General features: G+C 39.8%; 1 protein-coding gene and 1 long non-coding RNA gene across 5 annotated transcripts in view; one reads left to right on the top strand and one right to left on the bottom strand.

Annotated features, from left to right (window-relative positions):
• LOC122971712 overlaps positions 1–5,311 on the bottom strand; it is a 46,488-nt gene extending 41,177 nt beyond the window's left edge. For all 3 annotated transcript variants that reach the window (XR_006399553.1, XR_006399555.1, XR_006399554.1), the window contains exons 1-2: positions 5,214–5,311; positions 4,326–4,536 (exon numbers count right to left, since the gene is read on the bottom strand). This is a non-coding gene — a long non-coding RNA (uncharacterized LOC122971712). The remainder of the gene's footprint in view (positions 1–4,325; positions 4,537–5,213) is intronic.
• A 77-nt stretch (positions 5,312–5,388) lies between these two features.
• med24 (mediator complex subunit 24) lies at positions 5,389–17,690 on the top strand. 2 transcript variants are annotated; one of them, XM_044338447.1, is made up of 26 exons: positions 5,389–5,490; positions 5,761–5,891; positions 5,982–6,064; positions 6,173–6,211; positions 6,301–6,374; positions 7,063–7,286; positions 7,640–7,751; positions 7,895–8,045; positions 8,291–8,404; positions 8,647–8,700; positions 8,880–8,962; positions 9,123–9,209; positions 9,484–9,595; positions 10,387–10,529; positions 10,715–10,752; positions 10,864–10,946; positions 11,072–11,250; positions 11,871–11,970; positions 12,322–12,497; positions 12,642–12,906; positions 13,602–13,783; positions 13,883–13,976; positions 14,198–14,297; positions 15,973–16,053; positions 16,701–16,849; positions 17,365–17,690. In XM_044338447.1, exons 2-26 carry the CDS (start codon positions 5,762–5,764, stop codon positions 17,479–17,481), a joined length of 2,970 nt encoding a protein of 989 aa, XP_044194382.1. In that variant the 5' UTR covers positions 5,389–5,490; position 5,761; the 3' UTR covers positions 17,482–17,690. The 2 variants fall into 2 exon arrangements, with proteins under 2 accessions (XP_044194382.1, XP_044194383.1); XM_044338448.1 differs by having other exon boundaries at positions 5,390–5,490; positions 9,496–9,595.
• The last annotated feature ends 320 nt before the right edge of the window (positions 17,691–18,010 follow it).

Raw genomic sequence — 18,010 nt, 5'->3', positions numbered from 1 at the left:
TATGTTGCAAGCTTTTGCCAAGTTTGATTATGTAACATGGCCTGGGCAGTTTATGTCAGGCTTTGTGTGGCTTGGTATCACACACATAAAGTAGGAGTGAAGCTTTCAGGATTAGTGGTGGACAGTGTTAATGAGCGCCTAATGCATGACAGCATTATAGATTTTTCATCAGTATAAGATGGGTTGTGGAACTCAGAATTTGACTAGACGCTAAAAGAGAGCTTACTTTTGATAGCTGTGATGTGAAACTGCTGTGCTGTCATAGTAGGATTAGATGCCAAGAGATTCTGGATAATTAAGGGCATGTCAGGATAAACTGCCCTGCAAGTGAGATAGTTGCTATATAATCCCAAACACATGCCATACAGATGGGATGAGTAGACAATGACTTCAGTTACTTTAATAATTCTCATTCTCAAATCCCCATTGTATTCTTGCACTAAGTGTTTTTGGTTATCCATGTACGTCATGATTTAACTAGACCAACTGCGGTCAGGGCTCTAAGATGAAACGCTGGTTGAGTTTTGATGCAAGGTTTTGTCAGCAAGGTAAGAAAAAAAATGCAAATTAGAAAACCCCTGAAATATATTGTTTACTACCTATTTCTACCAACCCCTCAGGCAATTTAATAATGGTTTGTTAGCAGTTGTCTGATATTCCAGAGCTATGAGTGCCACTGGTGCACCAGCCTCTCCCTTCACATTCACAGCTTCTGCAAATAAAACCTATTAATTACCATATGGAGGCTGTTGCCACGTAACCCACTGGTCCAAAAAAAAAAAAAAAAAGCTTGCAGCTGGGGAACAAACCAGACACAACCTCAACAGAGACCAATGCTAATTATGGATACTGTGATTTGGTTATAGACAGATAGATAGATAGATAGATAGATAGATAGATAGATAGATAGATAGATAGATAGATAGATAGATAGATAGATAGATAGACAGATAAATAGATAGATAGATAAATAGATACATGGATAGATACATAGATATACATAGATACACAGACAGATCTATACATAGATGAGATAAGATAGATTGTTTTTTTTACTTATTTTTTTACGTCATCATGATATTTTGTTTAAATTACGCAATAGCAGCACCCAGGATCCCTTGGGAATATCCCTTCCGTGACTCCCAGGGAACAGTTGAATAAGCCAGCTGGGGCCTGGACTCACACATTTGCTCACATGATATAAAACAAAAAGCGTTAACACCTAATAAAGACTTCTGGAGCCAGTTAAAGGATGTAAAAGGATGCAAAGATATGGCCTCACTGTGCTCTCTGCTAGCCAGCCTATAAAGACTACTTATAATTAATGCTAGAACAAAAGCCCTGTAGCCTGGACTCTTGATGACAGTAAAATGAGAGGAAACTGTGTTGAAGGGGCTATATAAAGCTCTTCAGTGTCAAGCTGCGTGTGCCTCTGTGGCAAACACCTTCACTGCTAAAGTACTCCCCGTTAATTCCTGTGATAGTATCATTCAATCAAAGATACTTACTGTAGGTCTGAGATCTATGTTACGCCTTTTCTGCCTTGGGAATATTATCTACTTCAAGTCATACATGAATGTTTAAGTCCGTCCTATGGTGTCACAAATGGGCAATACAGAACGAACCAGAATGGACAGTCAGATCCTTTCCACTTCATGAATCCAGTTTAACTGAAATCAAATCAGATTCATTGTCATTCTATCTTACACATTGTAAATGCAAAGCAAAATACTTTTTATGTCACCAAATATAGATAAAGTAATCAGATTATAACCCCATTATTTTACAATGAATATTACTACAGCAAATGATATAAGAAAGTCAAGAATATGGCACAAATTTAAATTATGATAGCATTAATAGAATCCAGAATTAATATAAGATGTGAGTAATATGTAGCATAGCATTAAGAGATCAATGACTGGTACACAGTAGAGTTTAAATTAAATTAATCTACAAAGAGATACAGGCTATGTGTTTTTCTAAGCAGACACAACACATTATTTGCCAACACACATTCTTGACTTAAAAAAAACTGAAAATGGAGCCAAATGAAAGTGTTGCTGAGTTGACAGAAAGTACAAACTGATCCTTCTGAGGTCCTGAAGTGTGATACAGATTTCTCCAATGACTGAGACATGTTTTTTTTTGTTGTTGTTTGTCTGTTGCCCAAATGGAAGAGACACAACAGCCTTGTCATACTACCCACGCTTGTCTTCTTGTGTAATAAGCCAAGAGCCCACTGATGTCGTCTATTAGCTGTCAATAATTCCCGAATAGAAATTGCAAGGCTGTAAATGTGCAGATGATTTTTAAAAACACATACCCCCCCCCCCTCCTTTTTTTGATGAAATCACCCTATCACTCATTTATTAAATTATATAAGCTTTTTTCAAACATAACATTTTGAAATGCTTTGGTTTCAAGGTCCTGATATTATGCTTGCTGGCTTCACTCTCACACTGTCATGGCTTACTGGGACACATGAATAGAACGTAATGTAGCTGTCATTGATGTTAATAGTAATGCTTGTGATTTCTCTACTATAACAAGTCAAAATGTCTGCTGTGAAAAGGCTCTCTGTCGCCCAAAACTATGTTACCAACTGTCATTGTCTAAGCCTGTGGTTGAGAAGCTATCAGTATATTAAAAATGAGTGTTAAACTTGATCAGAAGTGCTGACGACGGAGCTCCACTGAACAAATGTTTGCCTGAGCAGTACTTGCTAGCTCGGTACCCAGCAAGGCTATCTCAGAGAAAAACTAGCAGTGCAATTGTTTAAGGCCCTGCATACCCACACAGGTGTTTTCACTAAGGCTAATTAGACCTCCGCACAATAAACTGTACATACATGATGTCATCGAACTCTAACAAAACTGAATGTCAATCAGTCTGTACACGCCCACACGGTCCTGAGAAGAGGTCTAATCAAGCACAATCATTGAAAACACCTGTGTGTGGGGGACCAAGTATTCTTCAGTTTTATAAGAACTGGTTTCATACTTGGACTGATTATTTTGTCCAAACACAACTAATTTCACTTGCACCATTAAAATAGTGCCTTTTGTGTTACTTTCAAGCATACATTGCTGTCTGCCATTGTCTTTTTTGATACTACCACTTGAGAGCACTTAAGTCACAATTTTTGAAATCCTACACTTATAATTAATATGTGTTTGCAACCAAAGTTTGTCACCGCAGCCTTAACATTAGATGTTTCCAATCAACTGATCCGACCTGCAACCTCCCTCAACAAGGTAGAGATTTTGGAGCTCTAACCTGAGAAAGGGGCCATGTGCAGCATTAAACATGGCGATACATTATGCTTCTTATCTTCTCTCAGTTACAGGAGGTGCCTCTGGTCTATCCTGATTCATGAAGCAACATGAAGGGACAACCTGAGGGGACATGAGGGGGCCACTCTCATTTCCTGGCTCTCTACCCTTGGTAATTACCTCTCTGTGCCCAAAGGTCCTTGGTGTGTTTAAGAGGATGAGAGAAAGAAAGGGCAAGACAGCGAATATACTGTATACTGTAGATAGTTCTGAGTAGCCCTGCTATAAAAGAAATACAGTTATACCGCAGCTCAGAGGCACAAGCCATGAAATACTAGTTCTATTATTCAATAAAGATTATCCTCCTCTGGCCCTTGGTGCCAAAAATACAGGTGGATTTTTACCAATTTCCCCTGATAGATTTGATAAATAGTTTACACAGTTCATACAGTGTTATTTGCTGATGTTTGAAGATAGCAGCTGTTGCTCAGCCCAGTGCAGTGGAGCTCAGATGTGTTTTTCGTTGCTTAGAGCACCAGTTAAATTACATTTGAGGGACTGATAAACATCTTTTTCAAAATTATACTCATAAAAATCAGAATAGAACATGCTGTAAACAGTGTCTTCCCTCTGGACGTAGCTGGTGGACATACATTTTTGTAAAAAGTAGGCTTACATGAAAGTACTCACACAGGTAATTTTTTTGGGGGTGGGGGGTTGAATACCACAAACTAAATGCCAGTGAGCGCCATTGTACTGGGATAAGCTACAGCTGATAGCTCCAAACTTAAGCAAATAACACTGTAACACAGAATAAAAATAAGATTCAGCAAAACTGGGTCTGTCCCAGCAGTGAAGTCATGAGAACAGACACAGAGCCGCGACTACAGTCTCTCTGGTCTCCCCAGGGGTAGACTCAAATCTGTCAGCACCCTTCTCTAATGCAGCTCTCAGTGGAAGGCAACAGGGATAGGATCCTTCTCCCCAAATTCCCCTGTACACACACACACATACACCTCACACCCCATCACCCCGCCATCCCTAGCCTACCTAGACTATGCCAGGGTGCATGGATCATCGTTTGCTGGCTGGCATTGCTCTGTCCCAGGACGCAGACTCTAGGCTCTAGCCAGGACAATGTCTCCAGTGTCAGGCAGAATGAATGTCTTTGTTGCCGCAGACTCAATACAGGACCTTCACTCCCACAAGTAGCTGGTTGGTTTTGATATGAGAACAGTATCTCCTTTAAGGTGATGCAGAGCTGAGTGCAAAAGAAAGTAGACAGTTGTTAAGAAAAGTCCACAGACCAAACTTGGATACATATTAGTACTGTTTAAAACTAAATGTGGTGTGCTGGGGGTACGGTTGTGAATAGTAAGAGGAGTATTTACAATAATACTTTATTTGTTTTGATCGCCCAATAGAGAAACCAACCTCAAATTTTTGCATTGCTTCAAATCATGTTTCTGCTGTAACTGGCTGTTTGGCATAGTCATTTTTAAAAAAATTTCTTTCGATCTCCAAGGTGTGACATAATAGACAAACACCCTGGCCTGTTGAAAAGGACTGAAATGAACACAAAAACAGATGAAACTGCAGCGAGGCGAGGCAGTGAATCACACAACTGAATGAGGTGGTTACATAAGACAACAAAGCCTCTATGCCATGGAATAGAGAAATGGCCAAGATTAAAAGAAAAACAAAGATATTTAGACTTTGAAATAACTTGAGTAATTTTGCTTACGTGAAAATATAACTTGATATTATTTTGTCTATAGTAGTGTAATTGGCTGCTAAGCTAGGTAGGTGCAGTAGGTTTTCTCAGCAAAAAGAACAAATTTCAAGTATTAGTTCGACAACTAATTTGAATTCCTCCGGCTGGATAGTTTTGTGTTATTTTAGACCACTGGGTTCAATGAGGAGTACGTTTTAGCTTACCTTCCCCTCTGACTCTACACACGACTTCAAACTTTGACTCTAAACTTAGGAAAGAGCGACATCTTGCGGTGCTATTACGTCATCACGCTGCCGTTGAGCGTAGAGCAGTTAGTCCTCTCTCTAACCAATCCGCGACAGGAATACTGACACCTGACGAAATGAACCAATGAACGCTTACGACGTTTAAAAGCAAAAATGTCGCTGCTTTCATTGTGAAGCAAAGGAGCCGCTGTAAACAAATATCTTTTTTTATTCTGTAAAACACAGAAAACGTCAGGTAAGCTTCACATTTAGTGAAAAAAAACAGACAGCGTGACTGTATTTAGTTTTTTCCTTTTATGTTTATTTGCACCCGGCTTATCGACTACATTTTAATACATTGAGGAATGACATCGGCAGCTAACGGCTAACGTCAGCTAGCCAAATAATGGAAAACGTAAAGTTAGACTGGGTGTTATCGCTTAGAAATTTACTTCAAAATAGCTCAATGGTTGTGTCTTGGGAACTTTGCTATTATTTTACATGTGTGTATGTTCGATTATACCAGGATGAAGGTGGTCAATTTGAAACAAGCCATTCTGCAGGCATGGAAGGAGCGTTGGACTGACTACCAGTGGGCAATTAATATCAAGAAAAACTTTCCAAAGGGAGCAACATGGGACTATCTTAACCTTGCAGGTCAGCCATCGTGTTAATAATGTGGCATTACACTTGTTATCTTGTTGTCATTTCTATTGTGGCTCTAGATGCTGTGTGTTTATATTCCAGAGGCCCTGATGGAGCAGGCGATGATTGGCCCCTCTCCTAACCCCCTTATTTTGTCATACCTCAAATATGCCATAAGTTCTCAGGTAAGAAAAAAAGCAGTGTTCTGAAAAAAGGTGTAATTGAGCAGTGTGTCCAACTGCAAGCAGTGAACATTATCCTCTCTGTCATTCTCTTTCTACCTCTCTCTGTAGATGGTGTCTTATTCCAGTGTGCTCACAGCTATCAGCAAGGTAATTTTGTGCTTGATGACAATTACGACAACTATGCATTTTACAATAAGACGTGAGAGGATTTCATGAATATGTCTCTTTTCTGATAGTTTGATGATTTTTCTCGGGAGCTGTGCGTCAAGTCACTGTTGGAGATGATGGATATGTTCTGCCATCGTCTCAGGTATGTAAAATTTTCCATTCCAGTTTTGGTCTCTATCATTTTCACACCTACATTCTGAATCATAACTTGTACCCTATCATGAAGTTTATGATTTGTCCCTATGTGTAGCACCCTCTAATATTAATAGACAATTAGAGAAACATTGTGCAAATATAAATCATTCAGAAAACAGTACTAAACCTTTTAATAATACTATATGTTACTGTTTTGTAGGATTAAACAATATGAGGAATGATATATGCAGAAAGCACTTTTATTAAAAATTAGTCACTTCTTATTACTTTTAATTGGCTTACACCTGCAGCTCATCCAGAGTGCTGCTGCTGCTAAGGTTTTTCTCAGCTTTAGAAGTAGTGATTATATAACACTAAGATCACCCATGTTCCACCAGTTACCCTTTAATTTTTAAAATTACATTTTACTCATTGCCCTGGAATAACAGTCCAGGTTCTCTGGGCTGGTTTGAGCCCATCAAAATTATTAACCCCATCAAGAGCTGCAGATAGATTGTTTTAAAGCGCTTTGATATTTTTAATAGATTATTTGCTCTTTTGATATGATCGTTTTATGTAGACTTGATGTTTTACTACTTGCGTGTACTTTTTGGTCTGCAAAGAAATTAATTTTTGCAATGTTCTTCTCTTTAAATGATCTCTTAATTCACTGTGTCTCATCTCTGACTCTGAAGCTGTCACGGGAAAGCAGAGGAATGCATTGGGCTGTGTCGGGCTCTGCTTGGGGTGGTGGTGTGGCTACTGCAGGGCTGTGCCTGGTACTGTGAGAGGCTGAGGGAACTGGGCCTATCAACCAGCACAGAGGCCATTCTGAGAGCCTGTCAGGAGAGGCTACACATTCTGATGTGCAGCACCAAGAACAGAGCCCTCGTACACATCGCTCGCCTGGAGGAACAAGGTGTTAGGATTGTGTGTGTCTGTGTGCCTGTGTATACATAGGATTGTGAACAATGCATAAGAGTTTTAACAGTATATCAATTAGTTGATATATTAGTCACATATATGATGACATTCTGCCCTTCCAAAATTCTTTTTTTTTCCTTTTTACAATTTATTGACTGTTGTAAATAGTCAATTAGGAATTTGTAAAATGTTTCTCAAATATGAAGATTAAATATTATCATAATGTCAGTAGATTTGATACTAGAATGCTACCTAAACTTTAAAAAAATCTGTTTTAGTTGAATGTTATTGTGCGTGTTTATTATGAACATGAAGTCTTAGAGTGTTTCTGCTGCTATTCATTCACAGGTTCCTGGAGTAATGTGGAGCAAGCAATACTTAAAGTGACAGATGGCCTCAGCAGTGTACCTAACCAGACACTGAGGACTAAATTAGAGGAGAGCGTGTCACTGGTAAAAGGGTAAGAATTTCCTCCTCATTCCTAAATAAGGCAGAGCTATCATGCTGTTTTGGCATGACGCTGCTAAGTTTAAGTGTGACTGTGTTAATTTAAAAACCATCACAATCAATCTGCCTCTTGCTAATTCTTCACTCTCTCCTCAGTATTCCCCTGATGCTGTCTGTGCAGTGTGACCCTCAAGTCCACGCCTCCTTCCCATCAGTCCATGCCTTCATAATGCTGGAAGGGACCATGAATTTGACAGGGGAGACACAGCCACTGGTGGAGCAGCTGATGATGATCAAAAGAATGCAGGTGAACTTTTAGTTGTAGAGAGATGTAATACAAAGCTACCTTAGTGTTTAAAATGTTTCCCAGTGCTCCTGTAACCTCATCATTATCACGTCAATGAAACCACTTTGAATAAAGTTTTACATTTATTGTGTACTTATTGCATACTTGCAAAGTTTTTCTATTATACCAGCCAGATTAAACGGTGCAGGCAGTGTTTCTATATTGTTTTATAGCAGCAGTCTTCTCAAAATTTCTGTCCTCCACAGCAAATCCCTGCTCCTATTTTTGTGTTGGAGATATGGAAGGCCTGCTTCACTGGCCTCATTGAGTCACCAGAGGGCACAGAGGAGCTCAAATGGACTGCCTTCACATTCCTCAAGGTGAGATTTATCTCAATCATGAGGACTCATCATCATGAATTTATTTCTCTGAAATAATGTAAACTGATTTACATCTGATACATGATTATCATGATCATAATCATACATGTTTAAGTATTGCCTTTGTGAGCCATAGTATAGATACCACTGACAGAATGACATTAGCATTGTCACCATCTTTGCACATGATGTCACTGCTCATCCATGCTTAAAGAAATGCATTTCTTTTTTCATTTTCCCAGATCCCACAAGTTCTACTCCGACTAAAGAAGTATCCTCAGGGTGACAAAGGACAGGTAAAACAGTTGGCTCACTGATGTCTTTCTATCAACTGAGCACACATAGTTAAGAGCAATTAGTACTGCCAAACATATCTGTCTAACTGTCTAACATATCAATCAATAGTTTGTGTGTTTAAAATATAATGTAATGAACCTCCACTATAACTTTAAACCATGGCAAATATATTTTCCAGGACTTCATGGAGGATGTGAATATTGCATTTCAGTACTTACTCAAGCTCACACCACTGCTGGACAAAGCTGATCAAAGGTGCAAGTAAGTGCAGCCAAAAACTTGCTACGACCATCTTCATTGCCCGTTACTTCATTGTAAGACATTATAGATAAGAAAGTCAGCTAGATGTCAGGTAAGGCAGCACTGTAGCCTTCACCATTTTTTTTTTTTTTTATAATTTTTCCTTTCCTTCTTCACATAGCTGCGACTGCCTCGGCATGCTGCTACAGGAGTGCAACAAGCTTGGCCTGCTGTCTGATTCAAACACAGCCAGCCTCACATCGAAACGGTACACGTTCCCCTCTCACAGTGAACATATATGATTCAGAACATTTCAACATAAGGATTGTATCAACAATCAAGTCCTGCAGTAACCTCAGTTTTGTCTTACTTTTGTTTTAAAATGATGATAAATGTAGTTTTATTCACCATATTCACACAATATCCCACACTCCATATCTCCCTCTCCCCCTTGCCCTCTCCCTTTTTCTCTTTCTCTTTCTTTCTTCTCTCTCCTCTCCCCCTCCCTCCCTGTCCCCCTTCCCCTTGCACATTTGATTTAGGACCGAGGACAGGGAGTTCGCCCCAAGGCTAAAGACAGCAGAAAATGCCAACATCCAGCCTAACCCCGGTCTCATCCTGAGAGCTGAGCCTACTGTCACCAATATCCTCAAGGTAGTGCACCGTAATCTGATCTAAACGATATTACAGTGCTGGTGGTTTTAGGCCTGATCAGTACTAAGTAGTATTCATAATGGGTCCAGAAATGCCAAAAAGGGCCCAGAGAATAGGTACAGAAATCTAATTACATTAACGCAACAAAAACCAGTGTGCGATGTTGTGGTACTCTCTCTGTCAGGTTGTGCCTGGTGTTGTTTCTTTTTCTTTCTTTTCTATATTAATGCAACCCAAGTTCTCAGCCATGTAAGGTACGATAGGAAAACATTGTTACATCTAAGAGACCGCATAGCCGAAGTGTCCTTAAACCTCTTAGAGCTCCAAGCCTTCCTGGAACTACAGCGCCATGGCAACGAGATGCCAGTAAATCGCCTGCATTTGGCACACAAACACCTTGCTTGTTTTATTTATTCAAAATCATTATTTATATCCTAGTATAATATGCTGCTGCACTGTGGTGCAATATCCAGACTGTTGCAATATCTTTTTTTTAATGTATTTTTTAACTGTTGCTCCAGTACTTCATTAGAAGCTCTGTGAATAAATGTTGGAGTATTGTAAAGAACTGTAAATAATGAAATATCTCTCCTTTTTGCTTTTTTCTGAGATCCTGCTCATTTTGATCAGACTTGATTTGTGAAAATTTTCACAGCACCCTAATCAATTTGCTACAGGAGAGAAACATTATTAAATGAAAGTAGTCAAAGTTCTCAAAGATCACAGCACTGCAATGACTTCACTTTTTATATAAAAAAAACTGACATAACTTTTTCCTTCTTGTTCATTAGACAGTAGATGCTGACCACTCTAAGTCTCCTGAGGGCCTTCTCGGGGTCCTCGGGCACATGTTGTCTGGAAAGAGCCTTGATCTGCTTCTGGCAGCAGCAGCTGCCACTGGGAAACTCAAATCATTTGCCCGAAAGTTCATTAAGTAAGTAAATGGATACTAGACTTTAAAAAGAGACAAATGGTCCTCACAGTCACCAGACCTATGACTTTTGTAACAGTTTACTACCTTACCACCTATATTTTAAAGGGTGACAAATTTCAAATGTTGCGATGTTTCCTAGTTGGAAACTCCAGTTGGCTCATGAAGTGTTTTGTTTTTTTTTCTAGGCTTAATGAGTTTCCCAAGCACATCAGCGGCGAAGGATGTAAGTTCAAATACAAGAGTGATGTGTTCCAATGTGGGAATTTCTTTCCTCACTGACATATTATCTGTTGAATGAGATACTAACACTGAGGATTTTCCTCCTCTCCCTCAGCCAAATCTGCATCAGTACGGGCCCTGCTCTTCGACATCTCCTTCCTCATGCTTTGCCATGTGGTCCAGACATATGGCTCTGAGGTCAGTACATGGGGATGCTGGGTTGCATGTTAATGGACAGGGATCTGTGTCATCTCTCCATTGTGGTCAATTTGGCCTGTTTCAGTCCATAAAATACATGGCGGACTTATGTCTACTCTTTCCAGGTGATCCTGTCAGACCCCAGTCCTTCAGGGGAGACGCCCTTCTTTGAAACATGGCTACAGACATGTATGCCGGAAGAGGGCAAGACCCTGAACCCAGACCACCCCTGCTTCAGACCCGAGCCTGGCAAAGTAGAAAGCCTGGTGACTCTGCTGAACAACTCCTCAGAGATGAAGCTAGTGTGAGTTGAAGATAAATCTCGAGTCAAGGAACTGGTTCCAGTTTCCCAAAAGCATCTTAAGGCTACAATGATCTTAACCTATATTGCATACCATAACGTAGACAACCATTCCATATTGTCTGGGTTTTTGAAGGCACTTTTCATATCTCATTTTGTTTCTAGTCATTTCAATTTGCACAACCTTGGAACTTATTTGAGCCAGGAATTCCTTTACAGCAAACATACGTACATATATACGCAATTACATACAACACTTGTACGTAATGGCAGCACTTTCGTCTATGTGTCTCAGATGAAAGAGTTTCCTACCCACACACCAATGCACCAGACAGGCACACTATTCTAATCAAGTGCTTTAAACTTCATTACCATGCAATAATTGTGGCTGTGACGGAAAGGAAAAGATTATAATGTTTGATGATCATAATAATTTGTTTTCAGACAACTGTGCTGCTTTTGATGTACTTGATAATTTTTTTTTTTTTTTTCAATAGACTAAACATTTAATTTAGACTGGTTTCCTATGTGCAAAGTATATGTTGCTTAATCAGATTGTGGTCTGAGTTTATATAGCACTCTCTAAATGTGTAATTTCCTGTGACATTTATCTGCTCTTATAGTCAGGTGAAATGGCATGAAATCTGTCTCAGCACTCCAGCGGCTATCTTGGAGGTCCTGAATGCGTGGGAGAATGGTGTGCTATCTGTGGAGGCAGTACAGGTCCGTCCCATATTAATGTTCTTTTTTTTCCTTTTATCTTCCTGTAAATGGATAACATTCTTGTCCTTCCTGACGATTACATATCTAAGAATTCTCTTTTCTCCTAATTTTGGAGTTTGACTCATTCCTCAAGTGAGTGTGACATATTCTGTGGAAACTGAAGTAGCAATGTGTTAACCACTTGCAACAGCAATGACGTCTCCATTCCATTCAAGTTTTCGAATCACGCAATGGCTCAGGATGCAGTATTAGTCGGAATCCTCTTTCCTTTTATTGTAGCCTGCATTCCATTAACCACATCCTTCCTTCCTCTTTTTCTTGCTGTAATCTGCCATCTCTCTTTGAGTGTAGAAGATCACTGACAACATCAAGGGGAAGGTATGCAGTATGGCGATCTGCGCCGTGGCCTGGCTGGTGGCCCACGTCAGGATGCTGGGGCGGGATGAGAGGGAGAAGCCCCAGACTATGATCCGACAACTTGTGACCCCGCTGTATGGAGAGAACACTCTGCAGTTTTACAATGAACGGTACAAATGTTATATTTCACTAACACACCAACTTGTACTTGACAATGTTAGCCCACGATGAAAAGTGTGTTTCAATCCAGTCTCCTGAACAGTCCTTTATTACATGAATTAACAATTACGTCCGCTCCCCCACACTTCCACCAGCGTGATAATCATGAGTTCCATCATGGAGCACATGTGTGCCGACGTCTTCCAACAAACGGCTGCGACTCTGCGTCCCCCAGTTGAGGGCCAGGAGCCAATCCCGTACCGCAACCTGCTGCCCGCCAAGGAACCCATCCACACGGCTCTCAGCAAGCAGTTCCAGACGGTGCTGCGCAAAGGCTGGGTGGACAGTCGAGCTCTGCACTTGTTTGAGAGTCTTCTCAACATGGGAGGGGTCTTTTGGTTCACTAACAATTTGGTCAAGGTAGGTGGGCCGGGAAAATGTTCGGACAGCTTAAGGTTTAAATAAGTAGAAGCTACACATCTGCCCAATTCTGTTCATTTGTGGCAATATGTGCAGCTTCATTTCTTAGTAGAAGTGTTTGTGTATGTATTTAAGTTGATTCTGTACATATGAAAGAAGAAGCATCAACAACACTGACAGTATTTATAAGCATAGAATTCAATTTCTCTTTACTACTTTCTCCATAAATTGTTTTGCCTATGAAATGTCAGATAATAGAGAAAAATGTTATAATTTTATAATTATTACAATCTCCCACAGCCAACAGTGACGTCTTCAAATGTCTTGTTTTGTCGACCTCTATTATCTGACATTTTATAGACAAAACAATTTATGGGGAAAGTAATTGGCAGAATAATTGATAATGAAAATAATTGTTGGTTGCAGCCCTATTCCTAAACAGGTTATTCTAGCATAATTATAATGTTGACAAGCAGTGTCAGTCGGGGTGACTGTGGCTCAGGAGGTAGAGTCCACTCATCAAAACATTGCTTTATTGTACCACTAGTGGTCAAACACATCATGTGGTACCTTTTTTAAAGATGATGAAAGTTCACTCTTTTGGTATCAAAGGTGCATACCAAAAAATCTTAACTGGAGTATGGCTAACAGTCAGATTACTTTATGTGTAATTGAAACATTGCGTCATATTTCAGGAGCTGCTGAAGGAGACTCGACAGGAGTGGGCCAATCGGGTGGTGGAGTTACTCTACAGTATCTTCTGCCTGGACACTCAGCAGATCACCCTCACATTGCTGGGTACCATACTGCCCAACCTGCTCACAGACTCCGCCCACTGGCACAGTCTGGCAGACCCACCTGGCAAAGCACTGGCCAAGTAAGAGACGCTTCATACTTTGATGGTTGATGATGATGGGAGTGGTTTTGGTAGCTTTGAATCAGGTATTAACTTTGCTCTTCTCATCTAACTCCTCAGGTTGTCTGTCTGGTGTGCACTCAGCTCTTACTCCTCTCACCATAAAGGCTTGTTCTCTGCTCATCAACGCAAAAGGCAGCGAGAAGATATCGAGGTAAAGCAGTCACACAAGGCCCGTTGCAGTATGTGTCATAAGGGCTATGTATTGTGTAAGTCATGAAATTTTCAGAGTGAGAAACCAACATGTTGAAGTAAATACAATGATTAGATTTTTATAACTGATATTGACACTAAAAGTAAGTAGGATAGCACTAACTATTATTTAAATGATCTCCAAGACAATGTTGTGCCTACCATGTGTATTGTTGGCTGCAGGACTACAGCAGCCTCTTTCCCTTGGATGACACTCAACCCTCTAAACTCATGCGTCTGCTCAGCTCCAATGAGGATGAACCCGTAGCCCTTTCCAGTCCAGGTCAGTCTATAAGTGTGTGTGTTTTTATATTTTTTTATATATTTGTATGTATATATATATATATATATATATATATATATATATATATATATATATATATATATATATACACACACACACACACACACACACATACATATATATATATATATATATATACACACACATATATACACACACACACACACACACACACACACACATATATATATGTATATATATACTTTGCATATATATAAATTAACATGTGACCTTTCAGTGATGTGTCTGTAAGTGTGAGCCGGGGGATTATGTAAAATACCAGATGGTTTCTGAAGTAAATTGACTTTCTAATGTTACAAGCCAGTTGCTTCTTGTAAGCCCTTTTAGCTAAATCAGAGGAGCATAAATAAGCTTATAAGCCAGCCTGTCTTACCTTAAATGATGAGCAGACCCACATGGAATCTGCTCCAGAATGAAAATCTGCAGAATTCAGCGGAATGTTTTTTGCTTGTAATGTGATACTTAAGATAATAAAGATTGTTTTTGAGCAAAAATAAGCACACAAAATACATTAAAACAACCTAAAATTACCTCAAGCAGGCTGAAAGAAATATTTAGTAGATTTTAGTAGAACCATTGAATTTGAAACAGTTCAAAACAAGGTGCAAACATTTGTTGGAAAAGTCAACCAGCATAAAATGCAGGACACATGGCCACTAAATTGCAAGGTTCAATGTGGAGCAGAAAGAGCAAAATTAATCTGTGAAAACATTAACCATTAATCATCTCCCAACAATTAACACTTCAACACATAAACGAACAAATACATAAATAAATAACTGGTAAGGCCTTTGATCTCAACTTCACCAAATATCTTTTGAGAACCTCTAAAAACGGCAAAGGCAAAAAACATGACACTCAAACATAAAACTTACAAGCAGCATCTCTATTGGTTTAAAATCTGTGGAAAATCTGCACAAAATCTGTGGAGGTGGCGTTGGAATTCTGCGGCCGCAGATTCCGTGTGGGCCTTACGATAAGTGAGCGTCACCATCTTGCTCGTCAGCAGGTTTTAACTTGAGCACTGCCGTTTTTACTTGTAACAATTCAACAACAGGAGGAAGACTGAGAGCAATACAGGTTTTGTATTGTGGTTCCTAGCAACTACTTTCATCATGCAACCAACCTTGCTGATGTAATGAGCATTCAGGCTATCGGCTTTGGGAATTTTTATTTGTTTAATTTTGGCTACAGCCTCATGGAGAAATCACCAGACAGGGCATCAAACATCTGTGTGTTGCATGACTTAGGAAAAAATGATGAGCCACTTTGCTTGATGCAATCAAGATTGAAACTCAAAGTTTTTTTTCATTCCACCTGTTTCCACTGAGTCATTTAGAAACTGTATATACTATTCTTACTTAAAAGTATGGTGGCTTGCCATTAGTTTAGGGTTAGTGCTTTAGTGTTGAGGTTATTTTAGGAACAAAGGAAGGAGAACATGTCAGACGGAGTTTCACAACCTGTTGTCAAGATTGCACTTGCCTAACACCAGCACAACACAAGAGGTATAACTTCTACTTCCCTGTTGACATTCATTTGTTGTGTGAATGTTTTTCCTTTCCCCAATTAACAAATTAAAATGAAAACAAAACTTCTTCCACTGTTTCTCACATCACGTGTTCTCTCAAAGGAGACCGATCGATGAGCAGCTCCCTCTCTGCCTCCCAGCTTCACACTGTCAACATGAGGGACCCTCTCAACCGAGTCCTGGGTGAGATACCCGTTTACCTTTTTTTCCTGCTTCTTGCAAAGAATCAAACCCCAGGCTTGTAAAACAGAGAAAATGTGTCCTACTTCCTATGCCTCCCTTGCTGCTTTCTTAACAAAATACTCAGGAATACAGACAGGAGACAAATTAAAGGATAAACCTGAGTAAATTAGTTCAGACACAATAAATGCTGATTCATACATGGCTTACTGAGTATGAAAATAATGGAAATCATATTCTATGGCCTCCACAGTCACCAGATCTCCACCAAATTGATCATCTGTGGGAGATTTTAGGCTGCTGTGTGTGACAGTGATCACCATTATCAAAAAAAAACAAATAAGGGAAAGTCTTTTTCGAAGAATGGTGTTCATCCCTCCACTAGAGTTCCAGAGACTCAGAAAATCTATGCCAGGGAGCACTGAAGTTGTTCTTTAGGCTTATGACTTTCTGAGACACTTTATTGCATTAACCAAAAAGCTAAACTCAGTAAATTCACTTTTTTTTTTTGTTTGTTTCTGAGAATCCTGCAGGAAATGCTGTTGCACAACTGTTCTGGTAATCAGGGACTTAGCGTTATTTGCTAAATTTGGTTTTCCAACTGAAACATTTGTAAAATGCTCAACCTCCACCTGTTCCCATCTCCCCAGCCAACCTGTTTCTCCTCATTTCCTCCATCGTTGGCTCCAAGATGGCAGGACCTCACACTCAGTTCGTACAGAGCTTCATGGAGGAGTGCGTCGACTGCCTGGAACAGGGTAGTCGTGGAAGCATCCTGCAGTTCATGCCCTTTACAATGGTGAGTTATGAGTAAAGAGAGGAGGCTAGACAGATGGTGATAAGGAGGCAGGGGGAGTGGCTGTTACATCAGACATTATTGGAAACGGTCTGAAATTCCATCCCAGATTCAGTGTTCGTTCCAAAGGTATTCGCTTTAGTGAAGAAGGATAAAACCGGAAGAGAGACCAAATCCAAGGTTGAGATTGTGAGTTATATCTACCTGTGCTTTATGTGTTTTCACCAGATTAAGAAAACAACAGCAGGCGAATGTTTTCAACACAATAAACTGGTTTAGGGGCACCATCCATTTCTGTTTCCAGTGGTGACAATTGAGTGTTCAAATGCATTTTTAGTAGTTAAATACATTCAAAATGCGAAGAAGGAAGTTGCCCTAAAGAAAACAGATCAAGGGTTAAAAAATGCCCTCTGAAAAACCATGACTAGGTGCTTTTTTTGTGTGCCTTGAGCAACATGATGTCCATCGAACCACGCTATTACTGATAAATAAAGGTGATTCTTCTTCTGTGCATCCAGGTCTCTGAGCTGGTGAAGCTGCCCGCTTTGGCCAAACCTAAAGTCGTCCTGGCCATCACTGACCTGACTCTGCCGCTGGGGAGGAGAGTAGCTGCCAAAGCCATCTCTGCCTTGTAAAACTGTGGGTTTAAATTTACATCAGTACCAAATGAACCCATTGTTTGTTCAGTGACTCAGTGCTGGATCATCCATTTAAAGGGGATTGTCTTTTATGGCAAATGTTCATGATCATGTCTCTGTAAACACTTGTTATTTTATATGTTCTTTTTCATTCTTAAAGAAATGTGTAAATATTTTTTAGAATAAAAAAAAACCCATAATGATAATTGTCTTGTTTCTGCTCGCCAGTATTTAAAGTGAGTTATTTTACGTGCAAGATCATATTATATTGAGTCACATTCGGAAATCACAATAACATGAGATCAGACCACTGTGATGAATACGCCAGAGTCAGGTGCATTGTCACATGTTAGTGAGGCTACCACATGACACTACGTACAAGGGATTTTGGGCCATCCTCTGAGTAACGAAAGCTCCTTGTGGTCATCAGTCAGACATCCGTCGATTGCAACACTTCCTCAAGTAAATCTGACTGGCACTAGTGTGGCAAAAATGACACATAAGCCTCCATTTCACTTTTAGTTGC

The sequence above is a fragment of the Thunnus albacares genome, chromosome 20 (assembly GCF_914725855.1).
Source record: "Thunnus albacares chromosome 20, fThuAlb1.1, whole genome shotgun sequence".
Lineage (NCBI taxonomy): Eukaryota > Metazoa > Chordata > Actinopteri > Scombriformes > Scombridae > Thunnus > Thunnus albacares.
The sequence above is the reverse complement of the archived record's forward strand: the minus strand, read 5'-3'. Positions and strand labels throughout refer to the sequence as shown.

Bases quoted from the DNA above. Each gene is read 5' to 3' on its own strand.
- med24 (XM_044338447.1), top strand. From the start codon at position 5,762: ATGAAGGTGGTCAATTTGAAACAAGCCATTCTGCAGGCATGGAAGGAG. The intron at 10,530-10,714 runs GTAAGTAAATGG...TTTTTTTTCTAG, and splicing joins TTTGCCCGAAAGTTCATTAA to GCTTAATGAGTTTCCCAAGC. The intron at 11,251-11,870 runs GTGAGTTGAAGA...CTGCTCTTATAG, and splicing joins TCCTCAGAGATGAAGCTAGT to TCAGGTGAAATGGCATGAAA.